Source organism: Pecten maximus, chromosome 15 (assembly GCF_902652985.1).
Source record: "Pecten maximus chromosome 15, xPecMax1.1, whole genome shotgun sequence".
In the NCBI taxonomy this organism is placed as follows: domain Eukaryota; kingdom Metazoa; phylum Mollusca; class Bivalvia; order Pectinida; family Pectinidae; genus Pecten; species Pecten maximus.
In genome coordinates, this window is record NC_047029.1 from 18,636,116 (window position 1) to 18,657,997 (window position 21,882).

Here is a 21,882-nt window from a genome sequence, read left to right on the forward strand (position 1 = left end):
AAACACTTAGCATGACTGGCATGTTTACATACACAATGCCGTATGGACAACAGATTTGTTTCTGTAAATCGAAAAAGAAAGGACTATTAATGCTGTACATCTACTTTTTGCAAACAAATACTTTCTGAATTAAATCTTGTATAAATTATTTCGGAGTGTTTGCTTATATATCAGCTGGATCAAGATTAAATCGCTTGGAAAATCTAATAGGAAATACTGTGTCAATTGATTCCTTTCACTATCATTTAGCGTTCTGGTTCCAAACTTTTGACGTTTGGATTTCAATTAGAACAATAGCAATAAGCAAAAGATACATTATACATGTTCTATGATGTGATTCTTGTTTCCTCCCACTCCATATAAGGTCATGGAAACGTAAACACCTGTATACTACTCACATGTAAGCTTTGATTGATTTATCTAAACCTGAACTAGAGAATGTTTTTGTGGAAACACATGTACAATTTGGAATCCCCACCACCCAGGGATGCTACCAATCAAATATGAGTGATATCCATTGTTTAGTCCGGGGAAGAAGTTTTACATAAAAATAGAGTCAAACTGCCCCCTTTTGCCCTGCCCCTAAACCCCCCACTGGGGTCAGCCTCTCCATTTGTACAATTTTGTACCCCCGCTACCTAGGGATGCTAGAACAAGTCAAATATGAGTAATATCCATTGCTTAGTTCCAGAGAAGAAGCTGTTTAAAGCAATATAGCTAAACTGCCCCCTTTTGACCCTGCCCATCAGCCCCCTGGAGTCAGTCACACCATTTGTATAATCATGAATGCCTAACACCTGGGGATACTTCCTTGAAATTAAGTTAAAATTCAAATAATTTGTTAAGAAAAAGAAACTGTTGACATATAGGACAGATGACAGAAGACAGACGACTGATGACAGATGATATAAACGACAGTCGGCGGCCGCTTTAGTCGTTCAGAGGACGTCTTTGTCAATCGGATATAAAAAAAACATAACTTAATTTCAAACAACACTGGGACTAAAAATAGATACAGCTAAACTTGCAATATGATAGTTTATAATGTTTAAATTCCTAGATTCACAAATTTCACAGGAAAATACCATACCAAGGCCTAGTAAATATAACTTTGAGGCAATTTTTCTTCTTTTAGTACACCTGTACTAACTGCACTAAAAAACTGAAGTATGTCGATTGGTATAAGATTATCTAAGAATGTTGCCAAATTCAATTTGTTCCAAACGGATACAAAATAAAAACATAGGTCTCAAGATTATGAACAGGATGTATCTCCCGCGTATTCATCAGATTTGGACAGGTAAAAATGAACGACTGAACTCACAGGTAAGTGATAACCATCAAACAGGATACTCACCTGATCTCCTATATATATATATATATACTAGGGATACACATGTATCCAAATTTATACAGGTGTATCAACATGTTTGTGAGTTTTTAAGTATGGTATATACCAATGATATTTGATAGCACAAAAAACAACCTCCATAAAATATTGTTATTTTCTCAGAACAAAAAACTAATTCATGTTTTGCAGTCATGCACGGGATGAGTTCTAAAATATTTTCCTGCTTGATCATGCGTTACATAAATGATTAATAGCATTAAAATTACTGTTAGAACGACACCTGAGAGTGCCAACAGCTTTCTAAACATCTCATCAAGGGTCAAATGTACTTCAACAGGGAAATAAATCTTACATCTTTAATAATGGCAGATCTCTGTCTACCGTCCCTTACTATATAAGACAAACTTCTTACTTAGTGTTTGGTAAAATATTCCAACATGTCTTTCGAACATCTACCATAGCTGTGATGAACAAGACTGAACAGGCAGTAGAGAATAGACCCCCTGAGGGTTTCGGAGCCTGATCTGATCAGATCTAATTCTCAATTCATGTCCTGTATATATGTTAATAGCACTATCTACCTGAGATGAACAGGACAAATAAGCTATTTATACAGAGTATATAGGCGCAACAGGTAAAAATAGAAATATTTACATACAGACCGAGATCAAAACAAGGTCAAACATGTACTCAAACATTGAAGTAGAAATAACACTTCAAAATAAATCACTACTATCATAAATTAAAGGTATTTTAAGAAAGATTGGAAATAAAATCTCTATTTTCAGTCCATGAGTTTACAAAGTAAATATTGAATTTCCAGTAATTTAAACAGAGACGGGTTTCATTTTGTTGTACATCAGAAAACAATATATTGTATCTAGATAAAACAATATATTGTATCTAGATAAAACAATATATTGTATCTAGATCATAACAAAATATTGTATCTAGATCATTACAAAATATTGTATCTAGATAAAACAATATATTGTATCTAGATAAAACAATATATTGTATCTAGATCAGTACAAAATATTGTATCTAGATCAGTACAAAATATTGTATCTAGATAAAACAATATATTGTATCTAGATAAAACAATATATTGTATCTAGATAAAACAATATATTGTATCTAGATCAGTACAAAATATTGTATCTAGATAAAACAATATATTGTATCTAGATCAGTACAAAATATTTTTATCAAAATGGTTAAATGTTGTGGCATCTAAACTCATAAAATATTCTTTAATGTTTACCTGGCCTTTTAAAGAAAGCATCTATGGTATTCATGGTATCATGAATGTTTAATCAAGGACAAAGGAAATGGTGACATAAGAAAGGTCATAGGTTACTCCTAGTATACACAGCAGGATGTAGAGTTAGGGAGATCAAGGCAAAGACAGTTGATGAAAAAAGTAGGCTAAGTGTTGATAATGAACTGAAATCTATACCGTAACTGACCTAAGGAGAATCCGAATCTTACCTGAGGCGAATTAAGTACACGTCCAATGTAAACTTATAACTAGCATATATCATAAGTTTAATATGAAATGGCTAAGAATCACAGTTTCTATTTATCATATAACTTTGATGTTTTTTGTACACATTGTGTAGAGGCATTTTATCAGACTATTCTCAATGATCTTTGTTAGGTGTTATTTAAACCAGGTACCCGTGTTTTAACACAATATGTGTAAACCTGATTTATGACACAGATTACAGAACAACCCCATTAGGGTTGTCAGGAGGCAGAGTGGTAAAACGCCTTTCACCTAGGTGGCCAGGGTTTGATTCCTGAGGCACAGCGGTAAAACGCCTTTCACCTAGGTGGCCGGGGTTTGATTCCCATATCCAACATGAAAAGGTACGTATGGGGTCACCTGCTCGACCACGTGGGTTTTCCCCTAGGTACTCTGGTTTCCTCCAACAGCATGATGTCTCGAATGATTCTATCCGGGGCCCTGACAAGTGTGATTAATATAAAATGATATAACTTGTTTCACAATTAATAAATAAAGTTTACATTTCAGCCCCATTACACCTTTTCAAAATCATCATTATTTTATCACACGAAATCCATCTAAAATGAAATAAACCCAAAGAAGGTGCTACATTTTATCCAGGATGTTATCTATAAAATCATATCCAGAATAGTGTTAGCCTTGTAAACCAGCGATGAAGTACCACCTGTTGTTGATCCACATCAGGAATCTAGCATACACTGGGATCATGGCCTTATCTAAAACAGGAAGAAACACACCAGAGATGCTTCAATAAAAGGCTTGCACTTCTTCCAAACTGTTTACTTTTACTCCCAATGAGCCTCACTATTTCCTGGTATCCTTCTATTCCCTTTTGTAAGGATTTGACTGATCCAATCAAACTGCTGGAAAAGTTCATTTTCAAATTAATGGGGCTCTTAATTTCAAAACGTTTCTTAGTTTCATAGGAATCATTACTTGTAGAATTTCTTTTTATTGATCTATGACATCAGAATAACATGGATTAAGCAAACTAAGAATGTGAGTATTCAAAGACTTTTATTTTGATTCAATGTTTAGAAACACTAAAATTCCACCCCTTTGTAGAAATTAAACTGATCCAAACACACAATATGAAGAATTCATATCAAAGATGAAGGGATTTTTTAACATTAACCAGATTCTGTATTAAACACCAGTTACTATGGTAACCTGACACTGACACTCAGTATTTTTTTCCTAGTTGAAACATCTGGCAGCTTCTCTACAGAATCTTGAGCCTAAAGGTTTTACAGTAAGTCCCCTCTACATCTTAAGTTGTACTTTAATATGTGTGTCAGTGACCTAATTTGATAAATTTTACAACTTCCTATAGAACCTACAATAAATTCTACAAAGTTAAAGTGACCCATATCAAATAAATTTTAAGAAATAAACAGTATTCTAGAATTCTACTTTTACCTTACCTACTTTAAATGCAAGCTTTGTAAGTTGCATTCTTCTTCAGTAAATGATACCTGTTGACGATGTATAATACATTTTGTATATATCATTACTCTCTTGGTAAAAGCAGTGACATGAACTGAATATACTTCCATGAGATTATGTCATAAAGGGGCCACAACTCTGCAAGACAATGTCATAGTCCAGCTCCTTAAGTGCACAATGTCATAGTCCAGCTCCTTACTTGTACAATGTCATAGTCAAGTTCCTTAAGTGTACAATGTCATAGTCCAGCTCCTTACTTGTACAATGTCATAGTCAAGTTCCTTAAGTGTACAATGTCATAGTCCAGCTCCTTACTTGTACAATGTCATAGTCAAGTTCCTTAAGTGTACAATGTCATAGTCAAGTTCCTTAAGTGTACAATGTCATAGTCAAGTTCCTTAAGTGTACAATGTCATAGTCAAGTTCCTTAAGTGTACAATGTCATAGTCCAGCTCCTTAAGTGTACAATGTCATAGTCAAGTTCCTTAAGTGTACAATGTCATAGTCAAGTTCCTTAATTGTGGTACAATGTCATAGTCAAGTTCCTTTATTGTGGTACAATGTCATAGTCAAGTTCCTTTATTGTGGTACAATGTCATATAGTCAAGTTCCTTTATTGTGGTACAATGTCATAGTCAAGTTCCTTTATTGTGGTACAATGTCATAGTCAAGTTCCTTTATTGTGGTACAATGTCATAGTCAATTTCCTTACTTGTACAATGTCATAGTCAAGTTCTTTACTTGTACAATGTCATAGTCAAGTTCCTTTATTGTGGTACAATGTCATAGTCAATTTCCTTACTTGTACAATGTCATAGTCAAGTTCTTTACTTGTACAATGTCATAGTCAAGTTCATTTATTGTGGTACAATGTCATAGTCAAGTTCCTTAATTGTGGTACAATGTCATAGTCAAGTTCCTTAATTGTGGTACAATGTCAAAGGCAAGTTCCTTTATTGTGGTACAATGTCATAGTCAAGTTCCTTTATTGTGGTACAATGTCATAGTCAAGTTCCTTATTTGTGGTACAATGTCATAGTCAAGTTCCTTTATTGTGGTACAATGTCATAGTCAAGTTCATTTATTGTGGTACAATGTCATAGTCAAGTTCCTTAATTGTACAATGTCATAGTCACGTTCCTTTATTGTGGTACAATGTCATAGTCAAGTTCCTTAATTGTGGTACAATGTCATAGTCAAGTTCCTTTATTGTGGTACAATGTCATATAGTCAAGTTCCTTTATTGTGGTACAATGTCATAGTCAAGTTCCTTTATTGTGGTACAATGTCATAGTCAAGTTCCTTTATTGTGGTACAATGTCATAGTCAAGTTCCTTTATTGTGGTACAATTTAAAAGTCAAGTTCCTTAATTGTGGTACAATGTCATAGTCAAGTTCCTTACTTGTACAATGTCATAGTCAAGTTCCTTTATTGTGGTACAATGTCATAGTCAAGTTCCTTTATTGTGGTACAATGTCATAGTCAAGTTCCTTTATTGTACACTGTTTAAAGTGTACATCATAGTACTACTGCTAAACTATTAAAAGTCACACATGTATCTTTTTACAAATGGTATACAATCATTGTTGTTTGTTCACACCCTATGGCTTTCATTGAATTACTGCATGATGCCACCATTCTATAATCTAACACATATAGACAGCGGATCAGTTTAGTGACGATTTTCTAACGAGTGTCTTGTTTTATGTAACACTTATAAGAGGATTTCTTGTAAAAATCCGTGATTCATGTCACACCTTCCTAACTCGTGTAAGGGCAGGTAAAAAAAACATGTATAGCCACTACATACATACTTAAACGAGGTCAAATTCAAACCCAATTTCCACACTACAATATAATGTTGATGTGGTATTCTCTCATCCGTGAACACTTCCACAATGGAAATAACAAAATACAGTGGCCGATTGTCTATCTGATCACACTAAAAATCTCATTAATACATTTCTGGGATAACAATCAATTTATTGTACACAATATCTCTACTTTTTATCAATTTATCAATTATAAAATATCTAACACATAACACAGTAGAGACTGTTATTTACATATTAGACCTACCATCTAAATTGATTTTTTTTTCCCCAAACAGATTAATATTGTTTTTAATGAGGTTCACATTTTGCGACTTTATGTTACAAAAGAATTCCTTCTGAAATTGAAACACATATAAATGTGCAAATGCTTAATGTTGATTATTACTAATTTTGAAATGAAACAAATTCGTCATACTTACATTTGAAGTTTAGAAAACTTCCATTCGAAGACATCTTGAAGCAGTTAAAAATTCTTATATCAATTCACAAAACTGATGAAAGGGAAATATCAGTGTACAAAGTGAAACTCAGATGTTGGTCACAGCATCCAAATCGCGTTGGTCACAGTATCCAAATTCACAATCACAGCTTCACTAATTCGGACATTGTCTTCTGACCTTGATTTCTTGATTGAGACATGTCCATAAGGAAATGTCATCTTTTCTCACATTTACAGATGTTGTCACCAACTGTCATTGCCCCTGAATCATGTATAGAATGTTTCCAGATATTAAAATCATGGTCATTCCTATCCTAAGGTACGAAAAGAATTATTGATTTATCTTCCCAACCTGTTTATCTGTCATGCACAGACAGACTTGTACAAAACTGCTAGGTAAATTTAACTCTGTTTTGGATCAGCAGCATTCTCAACACTACCAAACACTGGACAATAACAAAAAAAATATTGACTTGTGGTGATTGTGGTGTTTTTCCAGTCGAAGCCAGCTCAATAATAATAGCCGGTTCTATTAAGCATTTACATAACCCTTGCTACTGATGCTGCGTGAAATGGCCTGACCATGTTAATATCTGATCTACCTTGCCTTAATTATGTAGAATTATTGAACGCCTATGTGCTTTCAATCCAAATCTAATATCATTGGAAAAACTGTTAGGGGTGCCTTATCTGTGACCTGGAGCAAAGATTTCACCCCACATATGGCAGTTATGTGGCTATAGACTGTGACAAATCTGTGACACAAGGGAGACTGAAATGATATCACAATTGTTGGTGAAATAGTTACAAAAATTACTTCACAAATTTTCATCAAAATATGATATACTTTCAACAACAATAACTTCAAAAATGAATCTGTTTAAACTCTGTATGTTCAGAGAGATACAATTCAAAATTTAGAATTTCAAATTATGACTTAATTTTATAATTCTATTCAAAAATGAATTAAGTGACTTCAATTCATGTTATAATTCATATTAAAAATGAATGTAGTGACTTCAATTCAAGTTAATTTCTCTGACTTTCCACAAATTCAAAGTTTAAGTTTTTGACTTTAAAGCTCAAGCAGTCAGAGAAGTATACACAAGACTTCAAGCTGACACAGTTCTAAATAACTTGTACCAGAAATAGACTTAAAAGCTGACAAACCCATGCCCTTATCAATGAGTAAGCCAGACAAGATATATATCAATCTCACTGGATTGTTGTTTCCTTTAAAATCTAATTCTCCTTTGTAAACAAAGTGTCGATATATCAGAAAAGGTTGAGTAAACATTTAAGTCACAATATTGTAGGATGTGTATGATAAACTTGTCTTCTAACCTGATAGCTATTTTAAATCTCCACAATTTTCTGTTCCCTTCTGAGTCAAGTGTAGCTAAACTCTTGGTCAACCTTGCTAAGTGTATATATTTAGATCACGTCACACATGTCCCTTCCACCTTCTTCAAAACACATAGGTGTATATATAATATGTAGCTTATCAGTATGTGAAAATAATCCAGCCGGCAACATCAGCTCTAGAGAATATGACACATAGTATACACTTTAAATTGTCCATTTGCACACATATTATGTTTTGAATACACAAGTAGAGAAGTAATAGGGTCGGCAAGAAAAGCTTCCCTAAATGTTGAGGAAATACTCCCAGTCAGAGAGGCATACCACTGACAAGTGTAAACAGGACGACTGACCTAAGTATACCTCTTAGTCTTCCCAGCCATGAACAACAAGTGTATGTAGTTATCAAAAAGTTATTTTCATCCAGCCAATCAGAGCAATGGGCCTCTCAGAGTAAGTAAGTGTGTATATATAGGAAAACACACCAAACTTTCTCAGGTCACAATTTATAAACCTTTTCAGGTCAGAATTCATACAGGGGACCTTCTCAGGTCACAATTTATACAGGGGACCCTCTCAGGTCACAATTTACACAGGGAACCTTCTCAGGTCACAATTTATATAGGGGACCCTCTCAGGTCACAATTTATATAGGGGACCCTCTCAGGTCACAATTTATATAGGGGACCCTCTCAGGTCACAATTTATACAGGGGACCTTCTCAGGTCACAATTTATACAGGGGACCCTCTCAGGTCACAATTTATACAGGGGACCCTCTCAGGTCACAATTTATACAGGGGACCTTCTCAGGTCACAATTTATACAGGGGACCTCCTCAGGTCACAATTTATACAGGGGACCTCCTTAGGTCACAATTTATACAGGGGACATTATCAGGTCACAATTTATACAGGGGACCCTCTCAGGTCACAATTTATACAGGGGACCCTCTCAGGTCACAATTTATACAGGGGATCCTCTCAGGTCACAATTTATACAGGGGACCTTCTCAGGTCACAATTTATACAGGGGACCCTCTCAGGTCACAATTTATACAGGGGACCCTCTCAGGTCACAATTTATACAGGGGACCTTCTCATGTCACAATTTATACAGGGGACCTTCTCAGGTCACAATTTATACAGGGAACCTCCTCAGGTTAGAATTCATACAGGGGACCTCCTCAAGTCACAATTTATACAGGGAACCTCCTCAGGTTAGAATTCATACAGGGGACCTTCTCAGGTCACAATTTATACAGGGGACCTTCTCAGGTCACAATTTATATAGGGAACCTTCTCAGGTCACAATTTATACAGGGGACCTCCTCAGGTCACAATTTATACAGGGGACCCTCTCAGGTCACAATTTATACAAAGAACCTTCTCAGGTCACAATTTATACAGGGGACCTTCTCAGGTCACAATTTATACAGGGAACCTCCTCAGGTCACAATTTATACAGGGGACCTCCTCAGGTCACAATTTATACAGGGGACCTTCTCAGGTCACAATTTATACAGGGAACCTTCTCAGGTCACAATTTATAAAGGGGACCTCCTCAGGTCACAATTTATACAGGGGACCTCCTCAGGTCACAATTTATACAGGGGACCTCCTCAGGTCACAATTTATACAGGGGACCTTCTCAGGTCACAATTTATACAGGGGACCTTCTCAGGTCACAATTTATATAGGGAACCATCTCAGGTCACAATTTATACTGGGGACCTCCTCAGGTCACAATTTATACAGGGGACCTTCTCAGGTCACAATTTATACAAAGAACCTTCTCAGGTCACAATTTATACTGGGGACCTTCTCAGGTCACAATTTATACAGGGAACCTCCTCAGGTCACAATTGATACAGGGGACCTTCTCAGGTCACAATTTATACAAGGGACCTTCTCAGGTCACAATTCATACAGGGGACCTTCTCAGGTCACAATTTATACAGGGGACCTTCTCAGGTCACAATTCATACAGGGGACCTTCTCAGGTCACAATTTATACAGGGGACCTTCTCAGGTCACAATTCATACAGGGAACCTTCTCAGGTCACAATTTATACAGGGGACCTTCTCAGGTCACAATTTATACAAGGGACCTTCTCAGGTCACAATTTATACAGGGGACCTTCTCAGGTCACAATTTATACAGGGGACCTTCTCAGGTCACAATTTATACAAGGGACCTTCTCAGGTCACAATTTATACAGGTGACCTTCTCAGGTCACAATTTATACAGGGGACCCTCTCAGGTCACAATTTATATAGGGAACCTTCTCAGGTCACAATTTATACAGGGAACCTCTCAGGTCACAATTTATACAGGGGACCCTCTCAGGTCACAATTTATACAGGGGACCTTCTCTGGTCACAATTTATATAGGGAACCTTCTCAGGTCACAATTTATACAGGGAACCTCCTCAGGTCACAATTTTTATAGGGGACCTCCTCAGGTCACAATTTATACTGGGGACCTCCTCAGGTCACAATTTATACAGGGGACCTTCTCAGGTCAGAATTCATACAGGGGACTTTCTCAGGTCACAATTTATACTGGGGACCTCCTCAGGTCACAATTTATATAGGGAACCTTCTCAGGTCACAATTCATACAGGGGACCTTCTCAGGTCACAATTCATACAGGGGACCTTCTCAGGTCACAATTTATACAGGGGACCTCCTCAGGTCACAATTTATACAGGGGACCTCCTCAGGTCACAATTTATACAGGGGAACCCTCTCAGGTCACAATTTATACAGGGGACCTTCTCAGGTCAGAATTTATACAGGGGACCCTCTCAGGTCACAATTTATACAGGGGACCTTCTCAGGTCACAATTTATACAGGGGACCTCCTCAGGTCACCATTTATACAGGGGACCCTCTCAGGTCACAATTTATACAGGGGAACCCTCTCAGGTCACAATTTATACAGGGGACCTTCTCAGGTCACAATTTATACAGGGGACCTCCTCAGGTCACAATTTATACAGGGGACCTTCTCAGGTCACAATTTATACAGGGGACCTCCTCAGGTCACAATTTATACAGGGGACCTCCTCAGGTCACAATTTATACAGGGGACCTCCTCAGGTCACAATTTATACAGGGGACCTTCTCAGGTCACAATTTATACAGGGGACCTTCTCAGGTCACAATTTATACAGGGGACCTCCTCAGGTCACAATTTATACAGGGGACCTTCTCAGGTCACAATTTATACAGGGGACCTCCTCAGGTCACAATTTATACAGGGAACCTCCTCAGGTCACAATTTATACAGGGGACCTCCTCAGGTCACAATTTATACAGGGGACCTCCTCAGGTCACAATTTATACAGGGGACCTTCTCAGGTCACAATTTATACTGGGGACCTTCTCAGGTCACAATTTATACAGAGGACCCTCTCAGGTCACAATTTATACAGGGGACCTCCTCAGGTCACAATTTATACTGGGGAACCTTTTTTAGTGATATTTTGGTTATTGAGAAGAAGTTGTTTTAAAATGTTAACCTATCTGACCTCTGTGAACTTGAACCTTGGTCAAGATCATTCATTTTAAATTTGGTAGCCCTTCACCCCAGCATACTGCTGGCCAAGAAGTTGTTTAAATGGAAAAATTGACGACTGGAGCATAAGTTCACTTCCCTTCTGGCATGTGTGCTAAAAACTGATGTTTTATATGAAACCCCTCACCTTAGGGTGATATTGAATTGAAGTCAAATGTTATAATTGATATAAAATAAATAAAAAAACAGAGTAGTCCCCCTTACCGTAACCTTATAGCTATAGAGGATGGTAGAGTTATTTACCTGCCTCCTCAACTCCCTGTATATCTACGTGTATTTATTTAGGTTTCCCTCTGATATTTAGAAGTGTAATAAACGCCCAAATCTCCTAAAATACCTGGAGTAGTAAATGCCTCCTACTCTATAACAGGACCAACACATGAAATATTCATCTCTTTATTGTGGTCATTGATGCAATCTTCTGGCACTCAGACCCCCCAATCCACATTTACCAGTACCCCTCAACAGACTTGGGTACTGAAACAGTAGTTAATGTCTCATTACTGGGTCGTAAGACCTTTCGGTGAGGTCGCACTAAAACAGCCATTTCTGTCCAGTATCCTTAGTTTGATGAGTACTCTTCACTCCATAGTATACACCTGCAGACTGAATGTTGTGTACAAACAGACTTTTCTATAAATATATCTATAATGTATACTTTCTTTTTTTGTAACAATTACAAAACAAGTCATATCAACTTCTATTAATCATGCAGTCTTTTAGGTCCTGATAGAAGCGTGCCAGGGGTCTGCCGAGTTACAGCTGTGACACCAGTGACCACCTATGACTTTAGTATATCCTGACCTTTCTATGAATAGTTTTTTCTCTTTTAATCTCTCCTCAGATTAATTGAAAAAAAATAATGATTTACTCTCCCAAACTATTGTCCGATTGGTTAAAGAAAAGACAAATTATCAGGCACTAGTTCATTTCAGTAAAATGTTGTTAATTTCTAAAGTAAATTTCAAATTTTTGATCAAAGGACTGTAAACAAACATTATAGTTTAATGCAAAAACAGTAACCTTTTTAAAGTTGATCAATCGGTTGGTGTAAATGAAAATAATATTGATACAGACAGAGCGATTTTGATAATATGATTGTATACATAGTCTCACGTAAGATTCTAAATGAGACTGGAAGTTAGCTAATCTTTCCTGGGTGTTATTTAAGGATGAATATGAACCTCTTTTTCAATAAGATCTCATCAGTGGCTTGTTATATCAAACTGACTCTGCTCTGTGACCTTATTTTTGCCAACTTTCCAATATGTGCTAAATGTAGACTATTTCAATTGTTAGTTAAACATATTTTAACATATAATGCTGAAAATTAGTACATTGACATGTATCAAAAAATACTGAATGCAAAATCTAGAGCTGCTAATAATAGTAAAAGGTTGGAATATTTCTCCTTAAAATTGACAAAACATCTTTTGAACAAGAGGCCCAGAGGGTGTGTATCGCTGGAAATTTTTGGTGATAATGCCAAAATTCTCCCATTTAGGTTGTATTACAAATACTTATGTTATATAACAAATACTTCCCCAGTATCACATATTACAGTCAACATTGTTTAGGGACGGACAGATGACAGATGAGAGCTAGACAATGGAAGAAAGTGATTTGAATTATAAAGCCTAACATCATCTGTGTAGTTACCTCCCTTGCAGTCTGAGAGTTTTGTCAATTCTTAGTAAATACCTTTGTGTTTGTTATTTTTCTCATCTGATTTTAATTTTTATTTCAGAAATAGGCAATATAATGTACCACAAATTTGATGAAATATTGCAAATACAAATTATTTTATTAAGGTAGAACTTTTTCCCTTAGAAAATGCAGGAAGTCCTAATTTTTGTCTCATAGTAAAGATTGCGGAAGGTACTTCAGTGGAAACCTTAAGTAAGATATAGGTCAAGGTTCTTCAGACACCAAAAATAACTCTTAACGGGCTATGTTTAATCATAATTCTTGATCGCGCAATAACGTTTACCTCCAGTAGATTTTATAATCTCTTTATTTCATAACAACCAATTTATACTATCATCAACATAACTCCTAAGGGGAGCTTACTCCCTTATATTAATTAAATTTAAAGACAACTTGAATATGGTCTGAAAAATGAATGAAGCTTTGAAATTGCTATGCATCCATATGAAATAATGATTGAAAGATTTTTATGAGTTCTAAAAAGTAATGAAGATGTAATCAAACTACGATCATATCTTAATATCTAGGGCAAATACACAACATCACTTTCTAAATTATCTCAAACCAAATTATATTTACATTCTTAATAATAATCAAAGTTATTTTAGTCTCAAAATCCAAGATACCAGCACCAACAAACTTGTGAAATAATCTAATTTCCCTACAACAGTACAGAAGGCTTTATCAGGAGTTATGTAACACTAAATTCTTAATACCCATTCAGATCTCTGAAGACTCTTTAAAATTTCACTTAAACTATTGCAATTGTCCCCTTGAGTAGTTAATGCCTTGTCTTGTATTCATTTATTGACAACAAAATCCTGGTTTGGCATGCCCAGAAACATCAGATACAAACCCACAGTGGCAGAATGTCCGTAATGGAGTTCCGACTAACGTCAAATGGAACAATAAACAAGTCTGTGGAAAAGACAATCATGGAGTTCAAATACTCTCAGGGTAGTTTGTGACTTTCCTTAGTTCAAATACTCTCAGGGTAGTTTGTGACTTTCCTTAGTTCAAATACTCTCAGGGTAGTTTGTGACTTTCCTTAGTTCAAATACTCTCAGGGTAGTTTGTGACTTTCCTTAGTTCAAATACTCTCAGGGTAGTTTGTGACTTTCCCAACAGTCACTGCTTTATCCCCAAGTCTTTTATCAATTATTTTCTCTCAGGTATGACAGAATGCATACATATGCTGACTTGAACTGAAAATCCAGTGACATCACAATACAAAAGTGATGATGTCATAATACCAGAGTGACATCACAATGCAAAAGTGATGATGTCATAATACCAGAATGACATCACAATACAAAAGTGATGATGTCATAATACCAGAGGGACATCACAATACGAAAGTAATGATGTCATAATACCAGAGTGACATCAGAATATGAAAGTGATGTCAAAATACCAAATTGACTTACAATATCAAAGTGAGAGCCCAATGCCAGAGTGATGTCACAATACCACAGTGGTGATGTCACAATGTCACAATACCACAGTGGTGATGTCACAATACCACAGTGGTGATGTCACAATACCTCAGTGATGTCACAATACCACAGTGATGTCACAATACCACAGTGGTGATGTCACAATACCACAGTGATGTCACAATACCACAGTGGTGATGTCACAATGTCACAATACCACAGTGATGTCACAATACCACAGTGGTGATGTCACAATACCACAGTGATGTCACAATACTGGAGTGATGTCACACCATACCTGAGTGACATCACAACATCACAGTGATGTCACAATTGCAGAGTGATGTCATAATACGAGAGTGACATCACAATGTATATTGTCTGTATTATGTAGAGTTCTAGGCAGTATATGGTATCAGAATGTAGTGAACAGGACTAAACACTCAACATTGTAGAATTCTAATTTAAATAAAGCATCATTTTTTATCCATACATATGTACACTAATAAGTACTACCCACTAACATCAAACACACTTGGCCATTGTAGGATGATGCTGACCACTTGACACTATATCTCAGTCTGAATCAACAACACTTCAGCAGACCGCCACAATAACAAAGATATCATTTTACTTAGAAGTCACCATAAAGCTATTTGTTTCACAAAAACTTGCTCCTTCAGTTCAGGCATGTCCCATTGTTGTAATCTCCAGACTATAAACATCTATACCAAAGTGACCTGACCTAACACTTCTTTAAGCTCTGTAGTACTGCCCAAACCTCCCAAACTGACGTCTTCTGGAGAGTAACAATTAACCACCCAGCTGTAGCAATATACACCTACATGTTGTTACTATGATGGACTGGAGTCCTCTCCAAGTCATCCTTACTTTCAGTTCTGAAAGACTCAGAAAGCTTTGACTTGTTGGTTATACAGCATATTAGGTAAATGAAATGAGTTTAAAAACTGACCCAACACTAGAAAAATCACTTTTATAAATTTGCAATAACGAAAAAGTACTTTCAACAAATTTGATTTTTAAAAGTAGATAAGGTTTGCTCCCAAGGTGTTTCTGATCCAATCGGTTATTTTATATGATAAATATCATATTGCAACTATAATAGATAAAAACAAAAAGAAACCACATCCGGGTTTACATTAAATGGAACATGGGAGGTTAACAGATTATATACAGAAAACATCACTTTGAATCCTGGAATCATGTTGATATCCCTTTAGATTAAAATAAAATTCCCCAATTCCTGTTGTAACCTGGGATTTTATCTGCTATATTGACCATAAAACTGTAGTGGTAAAGCCACACAAACTGCAAAAAAAAAACATTAAGGAAATGAAACTAGAATTGTCCAGCTGAGGATAATTACTATATCTATATATATGTATCCTGTAAAAAGTCCCACCAGGGGGGGGGGGGGGGGGGGGGGGGCCAAAACAAAAATTTTGACTCAAAGTTAAGTGGGATGCAGGATTGGTTATTGAAAGTTAATTAGACATTTGCAATGAATACTGGGCACTTGTCATCTGATAACCCTCTATATAATAAACATTATACTACAGAACTGGTGGTCTGATAACCCTCTATATCATATACATTATACTACATAACTGGTGGTCTGATAACCCTCTATATAATATACATTATACTACATAACTGGTCGTCTGATAACCCTCTATATAATATACATTATACTACAGAACTGGTGGTCTGATAACCCTCTATATAATATACATTATACTACAATGCTGGTGGTCTGATAACCCTCTATATAATATACATTATACTACAGAGCTGGTGGTCTGATAACCCTCTATATAATATACATTATACTACAGAGCTGGTGGTCTGATAACCCTCTATATAATATACATTATACTACAGAGCTGGTGGTCTGATAACCCTCTATATAATATACATTATACTACAGAACTGGTCGTCTGATAACCCTCTATATAATATACATTATACTACAGAACTGGTGGTCTGATAACCCTCTATATAATATACATTATACTACAGAACTGGCATCAGATTATAGATACGGGATGCCCAGCACTTTGTATGTTCATACATAAAATTTTAGAAACAAAGCATTAATCATCAATATTTTGATAAAATCAAAAATTAAAATTCAGAATTAGATAATGTGTTATAAACAAATGCAGGTGACATATGAAAACAACCAATCCAAAACCAAATATTTTCAAAATATGTTCCTTAGCATTACAACTAAATCAATTTTAAACTAAAGGAAATGTCTGGTTAATTGATAAGGCAATCTATTAAAATGGCCCATTAAAATAAAGTGAAAAAAACTGTTAATAGTTGAAAACAAGCAGGATGAGATAATATTTCTGGCCGGTCTTGAACAGGAAACAGATCACATGGCTGAACGGCGTCAAATTACTACATGTACTTATAACTTCAAATTAACATATTTGATCAAATAAACATGCAGGTTGTTATACAATTCTGGCAAAACCTGTCTTAAGGCTATATCCTACCTTAATTAGAAATCGTACAAGATTTCTGTTAGAGCTGTCTCCCTTGACTAAAATATTTCTTTTTCCAATACAGAATATCTTAATTTTTCCAAAACATCTATGTGTCATCAGACATAATTATCATTCATTATATTTTTTTCTTTCATAGAGGAGCATGTCTTAGGCTAAATATCTGCCTTTTCTTAATAATCTTTAGCAGTATTACTTGTTTAAATCATAACATGTGTGTGTGGTAATTTGTTAATCATTACACACAACCATTAAACTCTACTGTATGACATCATCACTATAATTTAAACCTTTGTCCCATAAAATGACTAAAAACAGCATACCAATTCAGTGCAAACAGGTTGAATGGGACGTCATAGCAGAGATGTTTGGCAATGAAGTGGAAAATTCAAGGCGATTTGGCTTTTGTTCACATCAGCTCAATCAGTTATATTTAAACAATTCACAGTCAGTGTTGAGACTAGAAAAGAGCTTAGTTATTGTTTAATTTTGACAGTCATGTGAGAAATTTTGTTTAAATCAAGCTCACAGACTGCAAAAAGGACAAAAAATAAAATATATTGAGACTCCTTAATTATCTCCATGATAAACTATGTACGTCATAAGTTATTATACATTGGACTACAAAAATTAAAAAATATGTAAACAAATAAAAATTTCAAACATTTTGATAATTCATACACCATTTAGAAAGGAAGACAAATGTCAATGCTTTTAATAAAAAAGATCAATTATCATATAAATCTGAAACATAAACATACAAGGAAAATATATAAATCAAGTATATACATGCATTAAAACATACTTTAAAACATAAAATTTGTAAGTGCCTGTCTTATACTACACTTCTGCACAAAGAAACTTATATCAATAATGTGCTTGAGGTACACGTTTACAGCCTGTCTACTAAAGGTACATGTTTACAGCCTGTATGGGTATATATTTACAGCCTGTCTGGGTAGATGTTTACAGCCTGTCTGGGTACATGTTTACAGCCTGTCTGGGTACATGTTTACAGCCTGTCTGGGTACATGTTTACAGCCTGTCTGGGTACATGTTTACAGCCTTACCGCCTGTCTGGGTATATGTTTACAGCCTGTCTGGGTACACGTTTACAGCCTGTCTGGGTACATATTTACCGCCTGTCTGGGTACATGTTTACAGCCTGTCTGGGTACATGTTTACAGCCTGTCTGGGTACATGTTTACAGCCTGTCTGGGTATATGTTTACAGCCTGTCTGGGTACACGTTTACAGCCTGTCTGGGTACATATTTACAGCCTGTCTGGGAACATGTTTACAGCCTGTCTGGGTACATGTTTACAGCCTGTCTGGGTACATGTTTACAGCCTGTCTGGGTAAATATTTACAGCCTGTCTGGGTATATGTTTACAGCCAGTCTGGGTACATGTTTACAGCATGTCTGGGTATATATTTACAGCCTGTCTGGGTACATGTTTACAGCCTGTCTGGGTACATGTTTACAGCCTGTCTGGGTACATGTTTACAGTCTGTCTGGGTACATGTTTACAGCCTGTCTGGGTACATGTTTACAGCCTGTCTGGGTAAATGTTTACAGCCTGTCTGGGTACATGTTTACAGCCTGTCTGGGTACATATTTACAGCCTGTCTGGGTACATGTTTACAGCCTGTCTGGGTACATGTTTACAGCCTGTCTGGGTACATGTTTACAGCCTGTCTGGGTACATGTTTACAGCCTGTCTGGGTACATATTTACAGCCTGTCTGGATACATGTTTACAGTCTGTCTGGGTACATGTTTACAGCCTTACAGCCTGTCTGGGTACATGTTTACAGTCTATCTGGGTACATGTTTACAGCCTGTCTGGGTATATATTTACAGTCTGTCTGGGTATATGTTTACAGCCTGTCTGGGTATATGTTTACAGCCTGTCTTGGTACATGTTTACAGCCTGTCTGGGTACATGTTTACAGCCTGTCTGGGTATATATTTACAGCCTGTCTGGGTACATGTTTACAGCCTGTCTGGGTACACGTTTACAGCCTGTCTGGGTTTATATTTACAGTCTGTCTGGGTACATGTTTACAGCCTGTCTGGGTACACGTTTACAACCTGTCTGGGTACACGTTTACAGTCTATCTGGGTACACGTTTACAGTCTATCTGGGTACATGTTTACAGCCTGTCTGGGTACATATTTACAGCCTGTCTGGGTACATGTTTACAGCCTGTCTGGGTACATATTTACAGCCTGTCTGGGTACATGTATACAGCCTGTCTGGGAACATGTTGACAGCCTGTCTGGGTATATATTTACAGCCTGTCTAGGTACACGTTTACAGCCTGTCTGGGTACATGTTTACAGCCTGTCTGGGTACATGTTTACAGCCTGTCTGGGTACATGTTTACAGTCTATCTGGGTACATGTTTACAGCCTGTCTGGGTACATGTTTACAGCCTGTCTGGGTACATGTTTACAGCCTGTCTGGGTACATGTTTACAGCCTGTCTGGGTAAATGTTTACAGCCTGTCTGGGTACATGTTTACAGCCTGTCTGGGTACATGTTTACAGCCTGTCTGGGTACATGTTTACAGCCTGTCTGGGTACATGTTGACAGTCTGTCTGGGTACATGTTTACAGCCTGTCTGGGTACATGTTTACAGCCTGTCTGGGTACATGTTTACAGCCTGTCTGGGTACATGTTTACAGCCTGTCTGGGTACATGTTTACAGCCTGTCTAGGTACATGTTTACAGCCTGTCTGGGTACATATTTACAGCCTGTCTGGATACATGTTTACAGTCTGTCTGGGTACATGTTTACAGCCTTACAGCCTGTCTGGGTACATGTTTACAGCCTGTCTGGGTATATGTTTACAGCCTGTCTTGGTATATATTTACAGCCTGTCTGGGTACATGTTTACAGCCTGTCTGGGTATATATTTACAGTCTGTCTGGGTACATGTTTACAGCCTGTCTGGGTACACGTTTACAACCTGTCTGGGTACACGTTTACAGTCTATCTGGGTACACGTTTACAGTCTATCTGGGTACATGTTTACAGCCTGTCTGGGTACATGTTTACAGCCTGTCTAGGTACATGTTTACAGCCTGTCTGGGTACATGTTTACAGCCTGTCTAGGTACATGTTTACAGCCTGTCTGGGTACATGTTTACAGCCTGTCTCGGTACATATTTACAGCCTGTCTGGGTATATGTTTACAGCCTGTCTGGGTACATGTTTACAGCCTGTCTGGGTACATGTTTACAGCCTGTCTGGGTACATGTTTACAGCCTTTCTGGGTACACGTTTACAGCCTGTCTGGGTACATGTTTACAGTCTGTCTGGGTACATGTTGACAGTCTGTCTGGGTACATGTTTACAGCCTGTCTGGGTACATGTTTACAGCCTGTCTGGGTACATGTTTACAGCCTGTGTGGGTACATGTTTACAGCCTGTCTGGGTACACATTTACAGCCTGTCTGGGTACACATTTACAGCCTGTCTGGGTACATGTTTACAGCCTGTCTGGGTATATATTTACAGCCTGTCTGGATACATGTTTACAGCCTGTCTGGGTACATGTTTACAGCCTGTCTGGGTACATGTTTACAGCCTGTCTGGGTACATGTTGACAGTCTGTCTGGGTACACGTTTACAGCCTGTCTGGGTACATGTTTACAGCCTGTCTGGGTACATATTTACAGCCTGTCTGGATACATGTTTACAGTCTGTCTGGGTACATGTTTACAGCCTTACAGCCTGTCTGGGTACATGTTTAAAGCCTGTCTGGGTACATGTTTACAGCCTGTCTGGGTATATATTTACAGCGTGTTTGGGTACATGTTTACAGCCTGTCTGGATACACGTTTACAGCCTGTCTGGGTATATGTTTACAGCCTGTCTAGGTACATGTTTACAGCCTGTCTGGGTACATGTTTACAGCCTGTCTGGGTACATGTTTACAGCCTGTCTGGGTACATGTTTACAGCCTGTCTGGGTACACCCTTTAAAGGGTGACATTTAAAATAAAACAATTATAGATGCTGACATGGAGCTTCATGTACATTCTAGAATGTATGCTTATTTCTAAATTGAGAACTAAAACTATCAAGGTTAACTGCTTATCAACCACTGGGACTTCATTATTTATTTACCTAAAACTATCTCCAGGATGGGTTCGCAATTTACCCCCAAAATCTGTCTGGTTCCCACTCTGTTTCAACCACTTATTTTTATGTATATAATCATAGTTACCAGCTGAGATAATATTCCTAGAATAAGATACACCTAAATGATTCAAATTTACAAGTAAAGGCTGGTTTATTGGAGTATGTTATAAAATATATTTATATAAAAGCAATTAATAATATCTTGGCCAGTTGAAAATGTTTGACACATTTGGCCTCTGTGACCTAGAAAGTACATCAAGGTGATCATTTGATTGCCTTTGGTAGCCCTTCATCCCAGCTTGCTAATGGCCCAATATAATGCCACTGGTTTTCATGGTTATTAAGAAGAAGTCGTTTAAAGATTTAAATACATTTGACCCTGTCACCTTCATGAAACTATGACATGGTCATTTATTTGAACAAGCTTTGTAACCTTTCATTCCAGCATGCCACTGGTCCAATATCATGACTCAGGGCCTCTTTGTTATTGAAACATTTAACAAATT

At 36.9% G+C, this 21,882-nt stretch overlaps 1 protein-coding gene across 3 annotated transcripts in view; it reads right to left on the bottom strand.

Annotated features, from left to right (window-relative positions):
- LOC117343096 (histone deacetylase 4-like) overlaps nt 1-21,882 on the bottom strand; it is a 204,498-nt gene that overhangs the window by 111,229 nt on the left and 71,387 nt on the right. The window contains exons 1-2 of one of the 3 annotated variants that reach the window (XM_033905398.1): nt 7,948-8,295; nt 6,584-6,865 (exon numbers count right to left, since the gene is read on the bottom strand). The exons of 1 other annotated variant lie outside the window; for it this stretch is intronic. In XM_033905398.1, the coding sequence (XP_033761289.1) occupies nt 6,584-6,617 (34 nt within the window). In that variant the 5' untranslated portion in view covers nt 6,618-6,865; nt 7,948-8,295. Of the gene's footprint in view, nt 1-6,583; nt 7,404-7,947; nt 8,296-21,882 lie in introns of those variants that run through there. One more of the 3 variants, XM_033905397.1, reaches the window with a different exon arrangement.